Raw genomic sequence first — 19,440 nt, 5'->3', positions numbered from 1 at the left:
ACCACTCAGATCCCATGGGTGCCAGACTAGAGAGGTTCAACCTATATTACATTAAGTATTGCTTTTAAATAATAATAATAATAATTAATAATAATAAATTAAAAAGTACAGCATAGGTTGAGTCACAACTTTAATTTGTATAAATATTGTAGCCTAAAAACTATCAACTGTTTTCCTTAGTTCTGGTAGCAAATAAAATAGTAAATCAAATAGAACAAAAACTCTTTTGTTTTCTCCCCCCTTTTGAATAGAGCGTGGATCACACTTCTTTTAAACCTCATCATATTGAGGTGGGGCTAAGATGAGCATAACCAGTGACGAAGTGAATTTCTTGGTGTATCGCTATCTGCAGGAATCAGGTAAATTTCTTATATTTCATCAGAACATGGGTCACAGATGAAGAGAGAGAAAGAGAAGAAAAGCAATGTATTACATTGTGTTGTGTCAACAAAATTGCATTCAGCATTAGAGAATAGATTACCCAGGCTAAATAGGCCCTGCACAAAACCACATTTCTTTGAAACCATTCCCCTTGGTAATAGGGCAGACATACAAAGGTATAAAAGTAAATATAGTAGTTAAGCAAAACAAGAAAATAAATATCATTATGTTAATAAATGTCTAGTAGAATAATATCATACTAGCCAAAGTTATTTTGGCAGCATATGCAAAAGGACAGTTACTTAGTCCCTTGGGTTTATTTAGCCACTTAAACATATTTCAGTCAGATACTTGTCAAAAGAAGTGAGACTGTCTGTAAATAGGCTTTGTATTGGGCTGCAAATAAGTAAGTTTCTAATTGGCTATCTGTGTGTGTCAGTCTCTGATTTGAATGCACAATCAGTCACTGTGCAGATGAATCTAATGGTGAATGTAGAACTCTGTCTTTCCTTCTCTCTGCCCTTCTGACCGCTCTCTTTTCAAGCACAGGAGGGGTTAGAGTAAAATTGTAATCTGTGTTTTTTTTAAAAATACTTTCAGATGGATGGTGGGTTTTTTTAGAGGATCCATTTTGTTTTTCATAACCTTCTTCCAACTTTCTGACTAACTGTAGTGAATTGGAATGTTATTTTGATGATGTGTAGTTAATTATATTGTCCAGGAACTCACACCCAGTGTTCCAACAGGTCCACCAGACTTGTTCATGGTGCCTGGCTAGAGCTAGTTGAAAATTTTAGAATTTAATAATTTTAAAAACTCACACATTTTAGCAAAATGTCCCCTTTTAATAAATCTCTAGGGGGAAAAAAATCTTTCTGGTCCCATTAGAAATAGGCAGGGCTGGATTAAGGGGGGAGGGCTAGCTAGGCAGCTGCTCAGGATGCCAACCTCCAGGGGGCACCTGATGGCAGCTCTAAGAGACGCCACGTGGCCCCCAGACCCGGGCGCGCAGCGTCACTTAGAGCTGCCATCAGGTGCCGCGCGCCCAATTGCAGATGTAAGGTGCGCAACGCACCAGGAGGCGGGGCCGTATATGTGCCATGCATCCGGGGGCAGAGCCGCGCATGCGTCGTACGCCTGCTGCCCGGGGCGCAGGAATGGCTCGAGCCAGCCCTGGAATAGGCAAATGGGATCCAAATCTCTACAGCTACTTGGAGTGGAAACTCAAATCTGGAAGTGCTCCTGAAAGTCATCCCACAATGAAAGAGAAAGGGAGAGAAATAACTGCTTGTAGGATACAGCCTTATCTTAGAATCCCAAAATTACATTATGTTTTTTACTGCAAGTTGAACCTCTCTAATCCAGAACTCTCTCATCCAGAAACATCCATCCACCAGTTCTAGCGCTCCGTGTTTTGTGCTGGTATTTAGCTCTAATTTACCCCTAAATGACCTCCCATTGTCCAGAAAATTCTCTTGTTCAGAACTGGTCAGGTCCCGAGGGTGCCAGACTAGAGAGGTTCAACCTGTATATATTTTGAAGAGTTTGTTTGTTTGTGGATTTGTTTGTGCAAAATAAAGTCATATTATGCAATTACCTACAGATACAAAATTTTGCATAAAAAGTCCTGCCACTTAAATTAGCTGAATGCACTACTTTTTACACTGGAATATGCTGGGTGAAATGTTTAAATTATTATTTTTGTTTCTCATCGGAAGAAAGCCATGACTAGCATGATTAGGGTTCATAAAAATATTTGCTAACAATTAAAATCGACATGCCTATTCAACTGTCATTTAAGTGTAAATCACAAAATAATTCAAATTAGCTACAGAAAGAGTAATGGAAGCTTTGCTTAATAGGAGTTACCTTTGTCAGCGTTCATATTTGTTTTGTTGAATTTATTTCTTTTTTATTTTTATTTCAATTTATTTCTATATTTATTTCAAGCAACACCTTTTAATTTTCTTCACTAATTAAGAGTTTGTGATTCATGTACTATGTCTGATAATTATTCAATAAAATGAATATGTTTGAAGTTGAAACCCAACAAATTTAAAACTTTTCTTTTTACTTCCCTTTTGCAAGTACTTTAATAAAAAATTCGATTACATATATTTAATTTCTTGAATTTTCCTGTAAGTGTAATCTACGCAAAATGACTTTGCCCAGTCAATGACGAACCTCACCTGCTAATATATAATATTGTTTTTATTGTAAATGATTCTATACAATAGTGTTGTGCAATAATTTTCCCCTATGGGGACAATAAAAAACAAAGATGGCAGCTTTTACATTTCTGCCCACCATCAACAACATGGAAGGATCCAAAAGGAAATGTTGTGGACCTCGCCATGAATGGCAAATGATGGTAGAATAAGATTCTTCTGGATGTTTTTCATCTACTATTTTCCAGTGTGTTTTAGCCATTTACAGGAAAAATATTTTCTTTTTAGTTTACACTAAACTCTTTATTGTGATTCAGAGTAAATACAAAGGAACTACACTGACATCACTGGATTTTTCCATATATAAATGATATAGTTGAGAACAGAATTGGCATTAATAATTTAAAGGAGAAATTAAGTCAAACCAAATACATTTGGGCCTGGATATTATGCATAGTCCTAGAAATAGTATCTCATGCAGTTGTGCACAGGTACAATATTATGTGGTAAAGAGAACTATAAGTAGCTCTGTGCCAGCAGATCTGTTTTTAAGTGGCATGTACTATAATGTTGGTATTGACTTTCTCAGCTATGCTTATGCTGTTTTCCCTTGTGGAGTTTTAAATCTGCATTTTTGGTAACATAAACAGAGAAATCTCAACTTATAATATGCTGTGCCATCTTCTAGCATAAACAATACAGAAAGACAAGACAGCAAATTAAAAATATTTTAGAAAGAGTTTCTAATTATTTTAAATTTGGTATGCATTGGGTTATTGTAGTATAGTTTGAGTTCAGTTGACGGATTCTGAAAAACCAGAGAATTTCTATATTTCCATCAGTGATATTTGTGTATTTGTATATTGAAATGTGAGCATCAGCCCAGCTCACAAAACATCAAGAAACAGGGGCTCAGTTTTTCTTTTCTCTCCTTTAATATTCTCTTGTAAGAATTTAAAGCTTTTTGCTCTTAAAATGTGAGAAATGTGAGAAAAGAAAACACAACAAAAATAGGCAAAGTCATATGAAGCAGAACATTCCTACATCATTATAAATATTTCACAGCTGTGGATTAACAGGTTTCTTGGGGATAATTCAGACATTGTCATGGCAAACGGTACCTGTGGGTATTGAGCACTTCTTCTTAAAATACTCTAACAACATGATTATGGAGGAAGTTGAAGCCTCTTAAAGTTGAAAAATTCATCAATAAACCTCAAAGATTGTTTTCTCTCTTAATATCCTACTGAACCAGAGAGCGTGTACCCAAGAGAATTAAAAGAATTGATTCAGGATCTCTATCAAACTTTATTGTTAATTTTTTAACAAATTTTGTTATACTGGGAAAGTTCCAAAGTAATAGGGAAAAAAAGTGAATCTTGGGCTAATATTTTTAAAAGTAAATGGGATGATCCAGGTAACTATAAACCATTTAATCTCACATTAATCCTAGTTAACTCATGGAAAGGCTGGTATGGGATACAATCGGTAAAGAGTTAAAGCAAGAAATTATAACTAATGCCAGTTAACATGGTTTTATGGATAACAGATCTTTAAAAAAAGCTTGATATCATTCTTGATGAGATTGCAGATTTGGTTGACAAATGTAATTATTTTGACATAATATATTTAAATGTCTGTCAGGCATTTGACATTCTCTCATATGAAATAGTGATTTAAAAAAATAAGCACTATAGAAAATCAACGTAGCCCATACTAGATCATTTAAAACCTGATTAACTAATTAGAGCAAAAAAAAGTAGTTAAGCGTACAGAATATTCATGCAGTTGGGGAGTTTCTAATCAGGATCAATTGGGATCTGTTTTTGGACCAATGTTGTTCAAGATCCTTATCAGTGATCTGGAAGAAAAGATAAAATTTGCAGATGACCTGAAAATTGGTGAAGTGGTGAATAAAGGTGTGTACCGGTCAGTTTATGCACCGATCTAGATCATTTGGTGAGTGGGATAATTTACATAAAAGGTGTTTTATTTTTAATATAGACAAATTCAAGGTTATATGTCTGAAATGAAGATTGTAAGTGGTCATGTTTCAAAGATAGGACTGTATTCTGGAATATAGAGATGCTGAAAATAACTTAGGAGGCAAGATGAACATGATCTACCAGTGTGATGCAGTAGCTAAAAAAGTGACCACAATTATTGGATGTAGAAGAAGGGGAAGATAAAATAGGAGTAGAAGGGAAATGTTACCGTTCTATATGGTATTAGTGTGCCCATTACTAGAATATTGTATTCAGTTTTGATGTCAGGACTTAATAAATTACAATAAGTTTAAATGTGCTAAAAAATATGAGATCTGGAAAACATTCCTAATTGCAAGAAGTTTAAGAAGCTCAGTCTTTAGCTAAGACAAGGATGGTCACTTATATGAGGAAGAGATTTCTATTAATAGAAAGCACTTCCATGTAGCAAAAATAGGCATAACGAAGCTAGAGAAATTCATACTAGAAGCAAGGCACATTTTTAATAGTAAGGGTAATTAACCATTGCAGCAATTTACTTAGGTGCATGGTGTATCCGGTATCATTTGAATAAAAGTTATGCAATAGTTCAAACAGAAATTAATATCTTGGTACAGATATTGTTGGGTGAGATTTATGGCATGTGTTATGCAGCAGATCAGGCTAGATAGTCATGATGGGTTTTGTCTGACTATAAGATCTATAAATCTGCTTCCCTACCTCACATCATGTCACATTTTGACATTTCAAGTGGGGGGAAACATTGTTTGTTTTGTTTTTCAAAGGAGATTAAAAATGTAATGCATAAAGAATTCCTCTAGACGCTTTCCTAACAATCTCGCTTCTACAAAGTGGTTGAGCAGTGACATAATACTGTAGTTACAAGTTGCTTATGTTTACCCTAAGACAAATGTATTAATAGGCTACTCAGATATTTGTCTTAACCTTTACATGGAATCCCTGTTTTTTAAAATGATGAATAGATATCCTGTTTCCCAGGGTGGACAATGTTTGATTAATCTCTCTGTCACACAGATTCCAAGAATATTTAGCTACACCTCTGCTGTACTCCAGGTACCTAGTAGATTTCTAGTGCTTCCACACGCCTCCATGACTCTTTTCCAAGTGTAGTACAGGTTGAACCTCTCTAGTCTGGCACACTCTAGTCTGGCAACATCTGTGGTCCAGCATGATTTTAGCTAGCTGGATGTCCACTTATCATGGTTATGACCAAGTTTCCTGTGGTCCCATAAAGTTTATTTACAGGCTCTCAGTGTTCTGTGCTGTTACCTAGCTCTGATTTACCCCTAAATGTCTTCTAAGAGCCCAGTAAACAGTGGAAGTGTTGGTAATGATGCTAGACAATATTGACCTCGCATGGTTCGGCAAATTCTCTGGTTCGGCACCTATTAAGGCCCAAGGGTGCCAGACTAGAGAGGTTCAACCAGTACTGTATGTATATTATTCTCCACCGAACTAGTAGAAAATATTTCTGAAAACTGCAGAACAAGCTTGGGCCAAATTTTCGGAACTCCAAGCTTCTAAAGCCATATTTAGGTGCCAAATTAAGACTGATTTTCAAAGAAAGTGAGTACTTCTAGCACTGGTTGAGTTCCTTGAGATTTGTGAGGACTTGGGACCTCAAAAAAATGGGTCACTTTATATTTAGGTGCCTAATATTGATTTAAGGGCTTAGCTTTATATACTCATGTTTGAAAATTTTAATGTCACTTAGTAACATTAGTAAGGCTTGCTATTACTTTCCTTTTGAATGAAGGTGTTGTAATAACACACAATTGATTCAAATCCAGAATATAGAGTTTCCACATGCTGCTATGACTTAACACACAATTATTTACATTCCAGAAAGGACATCAGAACAATTCAGTGAGAGACATATGTTGTAACTAAAAAGAAGTTAAAAAACTGAAAGACAAGGAGAAATAGAAATTGAAAATCCAGGTGCAATGGTTAATCTGAGAATTGCATTAATTTTGTCTCACACGTTTAATCTAAATACTTTAAATGAAACAAGTCTTTAGATGTGAGTGACAAATCCATCCTTGGCACAAATAGAACAAATTTTTTTTTAAATTTTTTTGTGCCGTGGCTCCGCAACTTGTCATGTACAATTTCTTAAAACTATTTCAAAATTAATAATTTGTATTTATTGTAATCCCCTTCTGGTTTCTCATGATCATTTCTGACGTTCTTTCATTTCAGTTTGTTCTACAATATGATTTTTCTGCCCTAAAATTACCTCCTTACCTGTCTCTGGTTTATACGGCTTAAAAAACAGACAGACAAACAAAAATCATAGCAGCTGCCTGATAGTGACTGTTATAGGCACAGCTTTTTTTTGACGGTACTGCCCGGTACTCAGTACCAGCACCTCCAGACACAGCTCACCAACTTTTCCCCTGGAGTACCAGCACCTTTTTTTTTTTTTAACAAAAAGAAGCACTGGTTATAGGTAAGATTGCATATCAGTTTCCAGTCTTATACTCGTAGCTTTCTGAAACTTTCACCTTTTAGCTTGTCGTTTTCCATGTTTTGCATGCCTGAAAGTTGATACAAGACTCTTCAGCGTACAATCGGTATCTGCCACTGCATTCTACTCAGTGGTGGGATAGAAACGTTTACTGGATGATTTTGTAAAACGATCAGCAATAAAATATCTAGATGCTGATAGTTGAATATTTACCATTCAATATCAGAATAGTTAGTTGCTTCTCCTCGGTGAAGGTGGAAGGGGCAGCTTGTGTCTTCTATTTGTTGTTCCAAACTGTCTGTCTGGAAGTTCAAAAAGACAGCCATGCATTGATTAATGTATGTTTGATTCCTGTTAGAGAGATTTTTATGTGCAATCATAAGGGCTTGGAATTTTTCTGTTATTTAAAGCTTAGACTGAGGCAAAAGTTATAAAATAAAAGGATATTTTGCAGAATCATAGAAACCAGAAGGCCTTGTTGTTAGTTTAAACTTGGACATGTGGAAGAAGGGCTCCTTCCTCTAAACTTTTAAAATGCACTAACACTGCACATTTCCTTCTCTAGAGTGCCTAAGGTGCATGGGAATATTTTCTCGATAGATATCATAAAGGAACAGGAAGTTCTAATGTTGTCAAGTTATATAGTTCAAGATTATAGTATTTCCATATGCTCCTAACAAGTTCTTGCAGGCCTGCAGAACTTCAAAGTCTTGTAGAGGGACGTACCTTTTAAAAAAATAATTTTTTTAGACTCTGACATTTTACACTACACTACAATGTTACAGGATCTCAAAAAGTTAGGAAATACTTCAAGGTATAATAATACTCTGTCCCTTTTGAGTTTGTGTCATATGACACAATCTTAAATTACACAATCACATACAATTTCCCAAATAAAAAATACATTGTTTATGTATATTTAGGTGCATACTTAAAGCATTTAGAGTCCTGTGAACAACTGTGTATATCACAAAGTTTGTGATTTTTGAAAAGTGCTTACTTTCACAAAATATTTCAGATGAAGCATAGCATAGATAATAATAATAATAACAATCATAATAATTAATAATAAATGTTGGTGTCTGTAGGCCAGCTAAATTTGTTTCTTAGTTACCTGCTTCACCTTTTGCGTAACAGTAAGACTGTCCTGCTCATTGCAAAGGAAATATGTAGTGTATGTATTTTGACCAAATTATACCTGGAAGAATTTGTTATAGAAGAAACATAAGTCAACCAACTTACTAGACCATTGTGGCAACAAAAATAGTGCACTATATTTCACAGGTTGAACCTCTAAAATCTGGGACTCTCTGGTCTGATAACATCGGACCGTGGATATTGCGAGACCAGAGAGCTCCAGCTGGTCAAGTTCAAGGGCTGGGCTGGCAATGGGGAGCAGGGAGCAGGGCCAGCAGCCGGGAGGATAGCCTTGACTTGCCTTTATCCAGAAAACTCCATGGTTTGTGCTGGACCAGGGAGGTCCCACCTGTACCAATGGGCTGCGTCTAGACTGGCAAGTTTTTCCGCAAAAGCAGTCACTTTTCCGTTAAAAGCATTTGCGGAAAATCATGCCAGTCTAGACGTAGCCATGGAGTCTACTGATGATGATTCCTCCTTTTCCCAACCCTGCAATCTCTTCATTAGCTTCAAAGAGCCTCTACATAGATACGCTTTTTAAAATGTAATCTGAGTCCTCCTGAACTTACCTGGTACATGTACAAAACTCACATCTGCGGCTTCACTTGAACGATTACTTATATGCATCTTGTGAAACCTCCAAATTATAGTGAACAGGATAAGGGAGCTCAGTAGAAAAGAACTTAATTACCTATTGCTTTCAAAGTCACTTAGGCTTTGTCTACATACCGGAATCAAACCACTTTACTGTATCAGCATGGTTAAAGCAGTACAAGTCCCTAACATGGGCACAGTTATACCAGCATACATGTGCTTATATGTTGGCATATCTTATTCAATCTTTATCTGTACAGTGTGCAGCGTAACCTGGTTCTGAACCATGACTACGTCTCTTTGGCACTCCAGTAATGCAAATAGACAATAATAATAATTAAATAAACCAGCCAATCTACCCCAGTCAAGAAACCCCCTATGTCCACACTAGGGGTGGTTGTGTACTTATTTTAATAAAACAATACACCTCTGACAGCTATTTTAGTATAATAATAGTGTATAGATCAGAACAAAATTGCTCTGTGCCTCAGCTTCCTCATCCATTAATGGAGGGTAATAGTACTTACCCTTCCTCACAGTGGGTGGTGAGTTTTTGGTCATTAATATTTCTAAAGCGTGTTGAAATTCTCTGGTGGAAGGCAGAGGAGAAATGTTGAGTGGCTTTTATTTTATTTTAACAAAGCATGAGATAAAGTTGCAGCACTAGATAAGGCTGCAGGAGTTAGTTACTTATTCTGAGTATTTGGGCAACAAGAATGAAGTGGTATATCCAACTTTTCAAGTGTTAAATCTAGCCAATGTGTATAATAACTAGGTCAACGTGAAGTCAATCAATTTTTAGTTGTTGTGATTTAGCAGAGAGTTGGTCTGTGGGTGAACAGGCTTATTTACATGATGTCTCATTTTCCGTTGGCCCAACCTACTCAGTGAAAAGAGAATTGCTACTACAGATGAGCCAAATTTCTGATGAATAGGTGGCTCAGTAGAGAGCCAGAATTTGCAGCCTTCCAGGAGTTATTTCAGATGCACAGAAGCCTTAGTGTTCTTAGTACAGATATTACATCTGCTGTTTTGGAAAACAGTGCTTGTGAAATTGAACAAAATCTGCATTAATTCAAATAGCTATGGCTCCCAGTAACTGACCCGATTACTTAAAGAGAAACTATCAACTGGATTTTTGTAAACTGACGAATTTTAAAGAAATATACTTCTATTTTTAGATCAGGGTGGGCAATAATTTTTTGCTAGCGGCTACTTTAGAAATGTTTGAAGTGACCCCAGGCTGCACGGGAAGGGGCAGGCCCTCACGTGGAAAGGGCGGAGCCAGGATACTTCTGTACTTCTCCACCCACAGACCATGATTAGTCTGGGAATGGAGGAGTGCCTTTGCCCTCTCTTCCCCCCCTCTCACCACCCCCAAGATTCCCCTCTAGGCGCCCATGCCAGTGGTGGTGAGAGAAGACTTTGCAGGGTTCCCCTTCTGCCCCCAGGCCAATCAGGGTTTGGGGGTGGGGGAGCACATGAAGTCTCCTCCTGCCCTGCCAGGAGCGTGTGGCGCTTCTAAGCACCGTGCACTCCACAGTGGAGGAAACTTTGTGCACTTCCCCCCACCCCTAGGCCCTAATTGGATCCGGCCCATGGAGGCCCTTTTACCCACCCCTGCTTTAGATAGTCATTTTTAACTCCTCTGAAAACATTGATAAATCCTCCTCCCTTCCCACCCCTCCCCCACCACCACCACCACACACACACTTTGCTTCTGGTTATCTGTTTTTAAAACTAAGAGGAAACTGATTACACAATACACGGAAGACAATAAAAGTGTCTTTATTCAAAATATTGTCAAAAGTATGTAATTCAAAACAAAAGCCTTTCAAACTTTTTCCCCCCAAATATAGTAATCTTGGGCATTACTAGTAATAGTAGCAGTGCAAATTTTTCACACAGATATGTGAGGGTTTTTTCTGTTGATGTCCCTTTTAAATGAAAAGAGCAATTCATCATAAAACTGCACAATAAACTTTGCTGTTCTAGTGTTTTGTATAGTACATCACATAGCCCTTATAGCTGTATTTTCATTCTGATTTAGAGCTCATGTATTTAACAAATGGGAAATAAACACTGTTTCTCAGTTTAGAACTTTAATATCATCCATAATTCCTCACTTTGCTTTCCAGTGTCTTTATTCACTCTGAAAATAGAAAATACATTTAAAAGATCCAGAAGTGCAATTAGAAGTCAGGCTTATATTCACTTATGATCAAAGTCAGGTTTGGATCCAGATGTGAAAGTATTTGGTTTAAACGTGCAATTTTTCTCTAATGTAATTTGCCAACCTCTTATAGATAGAAGCAATTTGGCTTTTATGCTGACAGCACCTTTGTGTCACATGAAATAATGTGAGAATCATGATCAGAGTGTGCATTTTTTTTCATAGGCTGACAACATAAAGAGGCAGTATATCAATAGTCCTGTTAAGAAATCCAACCCCCCCCACCCCCTCCCAAACAAAACAAATCAAATGACAGTTTTTTATCTATAGATAAAGAAGCATAACAGTTTAGTCATTTCTTGTGCTGGGTAAGTTTTCAGAGAAAACTAATTAACTGTATACCCATGACATTTTCTATGCATTGAGGTGGGGGGGGGGGGGAATCAATGTTGTGTATGCAAGTTACTTATGTTCCCAAATGTTTATTTCATATGCACATATGTCCATATATATAAATAAAGGTGTGTCTAAACTAAATGGCTCCGTCAGTGGAGCCATGTAGATTAGGCTGATCAGCAGAGGGAAATGAAGCTGCGATTTAAATAATTGCGGCTTCATTTAAATTTAAATGGCTGCCGCGCTGAGCCGACAAACAGCTTATCAGCTGTTTGTCGGCTCAGCGCGCTAGTCTGGATGCTCCTGCGCTGACCTGAAAGCCCTTTATCAACCTCCCCATTATGCCTCGTAGGATGAGGTTTACCGGGGAGGTCGATAAAGGGCTTTCATGTTGACAGGGGAGCGTCCAGACTGCCCCGATCTGCCGACAAACAGCTGATCGGCAGAGCGGGGCAGCCATTTAAATTTAAAAGAAGCCGCGATTATTTAAATCACGGCTTCATTTCCCTTTGCCGAACAAACAAATCTACATGGCTCCGTTGACAGAGCCATGTAGTCTAGACATACCCTAAGTGTTTTGCAAGTTTTGGAATCTTGTCCCTTTGTATGTCTTCTTTCCCTCTTGCCCATTTTCCATCATGAAGGCATATTAAAATGTATTGTATTGAAAGTAATTCAGAATTTAGCAAGTTCTTGTAAAGGAAAAAAAACTCACTGTGTAATTCTTCTTCTATTTGCCAGTATATCTAATTCTAGCTGTCCTACCCTTAACTCCCCTGTTTCTCCCTTCCCCTAGCAAAATAAGCTATACTGGCAAAAGCACAGTATATATACATCTATAGTAGGAACTTTTGCTGGCAGAAACTACATTGGTCACAAGTCACCCCCCATCACACCTCTGCTAAGACAGCAAAAGTTTGTAGTATAGTCTGACCTTACTATCTTGGGAACTTAAAAATCTATGGTGACCATCTGTAGAAACCAGCCTTGCTTGTTCATTACTGCGTGTCAACTGCAATGTCCTTTTCACTACTGGCTGCAAGTGGTTATAACTGACGCAAGAACACAACTTAGAGCAAAGCCTGCTAAATATGCTCTCTCTTTCCTAAAAATGAATCTTGAAATGATACACATACTTTCCTATGCCCTTTGGTTCAGAGGATAGTCTGGAAGATGGTAGTCTTATTAATTTAATGAAAGAGGATGACTTTTTTGCAATAGCCATTGGAAAATATCTCAAATCTGCATAAATAGTTACATTAAAATGCCAAATTAGTGTTGGCATTTAATTACAGATTGTCAGGCATGATTGAAAGAGAATTATTTTAAGCTGTATTTTTTAAAACAACCCTCTTTTCTATTTTTCTTGTCCTTCCTTCTCCCTGCATCATATTTCTCAAATAGATTTAAGTGGCAAAAGCCAAATACTGCTCATTAAAGATCATTTCCAAATTATATTAATCTTTTCCAACATATTTTCCTGCCTCACAAAGACCATCCCTTTACAAAGCATTCTTTGGCACATAATAAAATAATTTGGGGTTGCAAAGTTTCACTTTGAATTCTTGGCAGATGCTGAGCAGGTCAGATATCCAAGGAAAAGGGTGTAACTTTAAATATTTGTGAATAATTGCTTCTACAAAACTTAGTAGGCAACCAAGCACACTGTAATTTTGGCAGCTGACATAAACTGCAGCATAGCTTCTTCATGTTCTTTCTTTATATTTCCCAGGAACTATGAAAAAACTTGAAATACGGGCCCCATTTCCCCGGGGTTCTGGAAATCATTTTAATGGTTCAGTAACCCTAATCTTAATGCAAATGTAGAAGCCCTATTGTTCAGCTGATTTTCTAAAAATATATTTTGACTGCAGTTCTTATTTTATAGTGCTAATATCGTGTCCTTGTTAAGTCCTTTATGTAATCGCTAAGGTAAGTTTTCAAAAATAAGCAGGCGCTGCCAAAAAAGAAAGAGGCACTCTAGGACACATTACTCAGAGTGAAAAGAAAAAAAAAAAGCTCAACTTCGAGAAAAATCTGAGTCTGCAGTGAATAATAAACAAGATGCGGTTTAGGATTTGTGCCACCTTTTAACTGTCTGTTGAGGATTGCTGCATTAAAACAGAACGCATGCAGTGGCTCGAGGCAGCAGAATGATATTAACCGTGTGTAAATAGTCTCTCAGCAATACCACGGTTCCTCCTGCAATGCCACCAATTTACACACATTTGGCTTTGTGTGAGCGTATATTCAATGCCTCCATAACAGAGACTTAATCAGAACCAAAACCCTCAATTCTGCTAGTAAATGTCATTGATAATACAAAATAGGAATGGATCAAGGAAGAAAGTAAATGATTATTGTCGGCAGTTTGGTCACTCTTGTGGGAAACGTACAACATCAAAGCCCTGCTCCAGTAGAACAGCTTTACCAGGTGAGGTGAAGAGAGATTTACCACAAAATAGCCTGTAGGGCACTCACCTGTGAGGGCCGGGACCTGGCCTCCAGTCGATTTTCCAGAGCAGGAATTCCAACCCAAGTCCCCTACATCCCAAGAGAGGGTCCTACCCACTGGGCATACTGCCTCCAAACTGGTTTGTGACACTTGTGTTTTAAAAATGACTAGAAGCAAAATGTTTTGGTTTATGGGACATGTTTTGTTTGGCCCCCCCAAATGGGCTTCCTCATTTCACTGGCATTTTTAGGAATTTCCAGTGCAGGTCAGATTAAACTGACATGTTTTAAAAAAAACCACTTCCAGCAAACTGAAAAGTCTCTGATTAGGGTGCTGGCTTGTACTTTGCAAAAGAGCATTGATATTCCTCTTTTTCACCTTCCTGCTCCAGTAGCCCTGCATAATAATTATACTCATCCTCATTGCACATGCTTCTAATGAGTTATTCTTTCAGTGCCTGCTCCCCAAACACCCTCCCTCCAACTGGTGGCAGCAAAACTTATTTATTTCCAAGTATCCCATCACACCATTTTTTCTTCCCTCCCTTCCTTCTAGATGTAACTCTCAAGACCCAGATGTCAAACTGGGGAAAATGTTTTTCCAGCGGTTGCATCTGGGCCCTTGGCAGGCTCTGCATGCGGTTGTGCTGGCAGCTTCGGAGTTACTCAGGGTTTGGGGACACGGTTAAGCTGCAGATGGGACTGTGTGGGATGTCTTGTCCTCCTGAATGCTACTTTCTTTCGATTCACTTGTAATTCTGCAGAATGCCTCTACTTTATACTTCTGAATCCTTCATGAGATTTGCACATAGGCCTATTTTATGGAAATAAAGACGGCTCTTTTAGGCTCTTATACCCAGTATTTTTTTTTCTGCAGCCTGTGGTACTAGCCAACTTCCTAATACACATTCCACTCTTGCATCGTTTTTTACAACAGTTAAATTCACAGGCGTGGTGCCAGTGCTTATGCTGCTTTAAAAAATATTCATATGCACAAAATCCCTAAATTGTCAGGATCATGCCAAGCAAAGCCAGGAGTCATTTTAATACCATTTTGTAACCCTGCTCTTCTTTGTACTCTCTCTACCTATCAAATAGCTTTTAACAAAATAAATGTGCTATTTGGGGGAGATGGAAAGGAAGAACCAGGATAAGAGGTTCTGTGAAAAAGCATGATCCCAATAAATAAATTGTAAAAATCTTGACTAGCTTAGAGCTGGTTATACCCTGCAAAAGAGTGTGGCAAATACTCATTTATATTCCAGGTGGCTGTTTGGCTTGACAGAATTTGCTTTCCTCTTTTCCGCTCCTCATTTTTATCAAATGTAACAATCCACTGGTGAGATGATCTGTGTAGGATGAACTGACTTCTAGATCTAAAAGCACCAACCTTTACTGCTTTAGCTAATGGACTAGGATCACTGGTTTTGGAGCAGTAGCAGCCACACAAACCTCCATATATGGTTTCGCTACTAAAGGGGAACAAATCGCCTTGTTAGTATGGGTTATTTATAAACATTTGTGGGAATGGGGTTTTCTTCCCCAATGTTTGAAGAATGATGACTGCCCTTCATACAAACACCTGGGTTTTTTGGCTGTCACTTTTCTATTCAGTAGATACAATGCACAGTTTGGTGGTCATAATTCCTTGTTCTCTGTGTCAGCCAGTCAGGGATGAGTTACAATGCTGAGGTGATAAAGTGGTTATCATTATTATGGTGAATAATCATTATAGTGAACAGTTTGCAAAAAAAATCTAGATGCTAAAACTTGTTTTTATAACCGATTCAAAAGTGGTGGTAAATAAATTGAGTCTGTTCTGCAATAGTTCAAAACTCAGCAAATTACCATAAGAACATAAGAATGGTCGTACTGGGTCAGATCAAAGGTCCAGCTACCCCAGTATCCTGTCTGCTGACAGTGGCCAATACCAGATGCCCCAGGGGGAACACAACAGGTAGTCATTACGTGATCCCTCTCTTGTCACCCAGTCAGCTCCAACCAGGACTCCTACAATGGCAGGCCTGACTGGTAATGTTTCAGAAGCTGCTGCTTCCAACGAGCTGTTGCATACAGTACACCCATTGGAATGCAGCAGAAGGTACAATAGCTGCTCTAAGATAAGATAGTAATGCACACAAGATAGCTATTCACAGAGTTAACAGAATCAGGAAGAGCAAGGAGCTCTTAATGTATGTCAGCTACTTGAATTTGTGATTGCTAGAACAGCTAGGACAGATAATACTGAACAGCACCTCATTTATGTATGTTTATAAGTAAAAATCCTTAATTTACAAATCATCTAAGACCTAAATCCACAGAAGGGAGGGAATTCTCACTTAGGCTATGTCTAGACTGCAGAATTTTTCTTTTGGTATCCCTGTATTCCTCATTTTCTGGAGAAGAAGGGATGTTTCAAAAGAGGAGGTTTTCCCGACATTTGGCCCCATGTAGACGGGCCAAATGTCGGAAAAGCCTCTTTTGAAAAAACAAGCAGAAAAAAGGTACGCAAATTGCTAATCACAATTTTCATATCTTTTTCCGAAAAAACCGACAGTGTAGAGATAGCCTTAGATAGCCATGACAGCCAAACTGTGTCCCCCATTGTGTCTGTGTTTTGGAAATGCATTGCTCTTATTCCGAAAGTGTGCTAGGTGCATTACAGGCAATTAATATGACAAGAGCATTATCCCAAAGACCTTGCAATGTGGACAATTTACAGGATTCATTAAAAAGGCAACAGCTAATTGACATACCTGGCTCCCTTTAATATTGCACACAAAAACTGTTTTTAAAAGTAACATATTCAGTGGGAAAATGTGCAACCAATTTAGAGGGAAATTAGGGTTTTTCTCAGTTGCTGTGAATGAAACAAAATTCATGCATGTTACAAAGTAGTTAGACATATATTTTTGATGTGAATTAGGGAATATGTATTGTTTAAGAGTAGCCCTTCTAATAATATTTTTGTGTGTTGTCTTTGAAATTCTGTTTCCTTTTTATTAATTCTAAGCCCATGATCATGTCCTTCATCAAATTATTTTTCAAAGCTCAGTTCTTGCTTGATTCCTACAAGACATCAGCTAACTAATAGTGACTATATTAAGGAGCTGCTGTGTCTTTTAATAGGTATATAATGTATGTATATATTGTACACATTTTGATTATTTACCTTTTAACAATGTAGCAAAAAAAATTAAAAGAGTTGGACACCATTCCCATGGGTCTGTTTTCTGGAAGCAAACAATCATAACAAAATAATGAATTGGAATGTGTCACTCACAGATGACAAGCCAGTTCAGTTGGGAGGAGGAAAGGAGGAATGAAAGTAGCGTGAGGTATCATATTCCCTCTCCCTCTCCATGTGACTGTTTTTACTTCTTTATTGATAGCAACTATCTACAACCTATTATCATGTGTCGGTGTAGGAAGTAGGAATTAGCACAATGGAATCCCACTTCCTTGGTAGTAACTGAATACAAATTAATAATAATTAGTGGAACAATATGGAATTACTGCAATGATGGAAATTAAACATAGTTGATGGGAAATAATGCACATGGATACACAGTACTTGTCTACGCCACAGTGTTAGGTTGACGCGAGCCAGCTTTATGTTGACCTAACTATGGAAGTGTCTACACTTAAATTTTGCTCCTGCTGATGTAAATGCCCCTCTACACCAACTTACTAACTCCACTTCCATGAGCAGTGAGGAAGTGCACAGCTCGCACAATGAAAAAAGTGTAGACATGCGCAAGTGATGTAGTTACTGTGGCAGCTGTATGCCAATGCAAGCTAGGTAGACTTAAATTCATAGCATTGACTCATTCAGAATTTAAGTGGCCTTAATTTGGTTTAGTGCAGTTTAACTAATCCATTCTAATTTTACACATTGGATTATTTTTTCCGGAGTGTCACCGTGTAAACAAGCCCACAGATTCAACATCTTTTCTTCCCTGCTTTATTCAGTACTATTACAGTGTTTCTCGTTTCAGTCAATTACAAATTCACATTGTTCCCATCAAATCATATCTACCATTTGTAGAGAACATTCTGTCTCTGCTCTGCCTCTCCCCAACTGCCTCTACAGTCACCAGAGGGGTGGCGTTCCAGCTTCTGGCTCCTTAATGTGGGTTTATGAACCTTAGAAGAGGGGCCAAGTTAACCCCATGTAACATGACCATTTAAATAGCTAACCTTTGAAACTTGCCTTTGTTTAATGGAGATCATCTCTGTGTATGGCTGAAATATAGAAAGATACAATTCTGCTATATAATACTGCACACAGACATCAAAGACATCTGATGACATCTGGTAACCATGAAAGCAAAGCTCAGTGATTTACAATGTCATTGGAACCCTGACGTGTGCAGCTTCATTCAATTTTGCTGTTGTGTGAGTTACACTTCAAAAGCATATAGTGTACAAAATGTCCATTTCCTAATGATTTTATAAAATGATGCTGGAGACGTACAGGAATATAGGAGAATTTTTTTCTTTTTTAAAATATGCCGTTTAATGTCAATATTGTTCAAATGGGAGTCTGACATCAAACATTGTTCAATCAGCCAACCTTTGTTTGATAGATTTCTTGGTTTTCATGCCGCAATCTTGTTTGTTAAAATGTTAGGAAAGCAGTCCTTTAAAACAGCTTATGCTCAAAAGATTAAGTATTGCCTGTCAGTGTTGCCCTAGCCATGCCTGTTTTGTTTAGCTGTCTTGCAGTTGCTTGTAATGGTATGTTACATAAACATCTGCAGAGATCCTATGCGTTCATTTAAGCTAGAAGCTAAACATCTGTTTTTAAATCCGTCTCTCAAATCCATCCCCCTATATAATATTTTCAGGATGTAACATGAAAAATTGCAGTTGTCTGTATTAATGTGACTGTTGTATGCAGAATAAGTGCATTTTCATGTTCGAGCAGGTGATGATGAGTTAGCAGCCTTCTATAATATGTCATATCCCTCAGTACTGAGCACGATGATTAGCTGCAGGCCCAAAGTATAGCCTACTGTCTGCTAGGCCAAGATGTAACTCTCAATCTGCCAGCAGCCAGCTAAGAAGGGGATGCAATAACAGGTGCAAAAGTACAGTTAAAATGATTCGTAGGGTATAGTTAGACTTGTAGCTTAACATCTGTTGCTGCAGTAGTTTGGTGGTTTGGCATTTAAATGGCACCAGTCCTTTGATTTAGCCAGACACCACTTACAAAAGCCTTACCTGTCAGGATCACAGAGTAACTGCTGTCTGAACTTTTATGCTTCTTGACCCACAGTGTAATTGCCTGATTGCTCTCCATTTGTGAGTGCCTGAGTAGGTTGGCCATGAAATCAACGATACCATTCTGAAAAGAGCCAACTTTAAAAAAGAATATTAGAATGTGCTTAAAATAAAACAGAACCTGTTTGGGCAGATAGTCACGCACCATCGCTATGGAGATTTCAGTGTTAAGCAACTCTGAAATCAGGGCTCTGGATACACTTCTGCACCGGCTAACTGTGTTCACTTTATTATTCTTAGTGTACTTATCTTTGCACCAGCTAGAAACGCGCTTTGCACATTTGACAGAATAAATTAGAACAAATCCTTGCCCGGCAGAGTTTACAATATAATTTGACTGGGAGGTTGGGCAACAAATAACAGAAGGAAGGGCTG

At 37.9% G+C, this 19,440-nt stretch overlaps 1 protein-coding gene across 5 annotated transcripts in view; it reads left to right on the top strand.

The window, feature by feature from the left end:
• TBL1X (transducin beta like 1 X-linked) overlaps positions 1-19,440 on the top strand; it is a 290,873-nt gene that overhangs the window by 225,050 nt on the left and 46,383 nt on the right. For 4 of the 5 annotated variants that reach the window (XM_075915224.1, XM_075915214.1, XM_075915234.1 and 1 more), the window contains one exon: positions 252-359. The exons of the other annotated variant lie outside the window; for it this stretch is intronic. In XM_075915224.1, the coding sequence (XP_075771339.1) occupies positions 302-359 (58 nt within the window). In that variant the 5' untranslated portion in view covers positions 252-301. The remainder of the gene's footprint in view (positions 1-251; positions 360-19,440) is intronic. 5 annotated transcript variants of the gene reach the window in all.

The sequence above is a fragment of the Pelodiscus sinensis genome, chromosome 1 (genome assembly GCF_049634645.1).
Source record: "Pelodiscus sinensis isolate JC-2024 chromosome 1, ASM4963464v1, whole genome shotgun sequence".
NCBI classification, from domain to species: domain Eukaryota; kingdom Metazoa; phylum Chordata; order Testudines; family Trionychidae; genus Pelodiscus; species Pelodiscus sinensis.
Note: the sequence above shows the minus strand (reverse complement) of the source record. Positions and strands in the feature narration are given on the sequence as shown.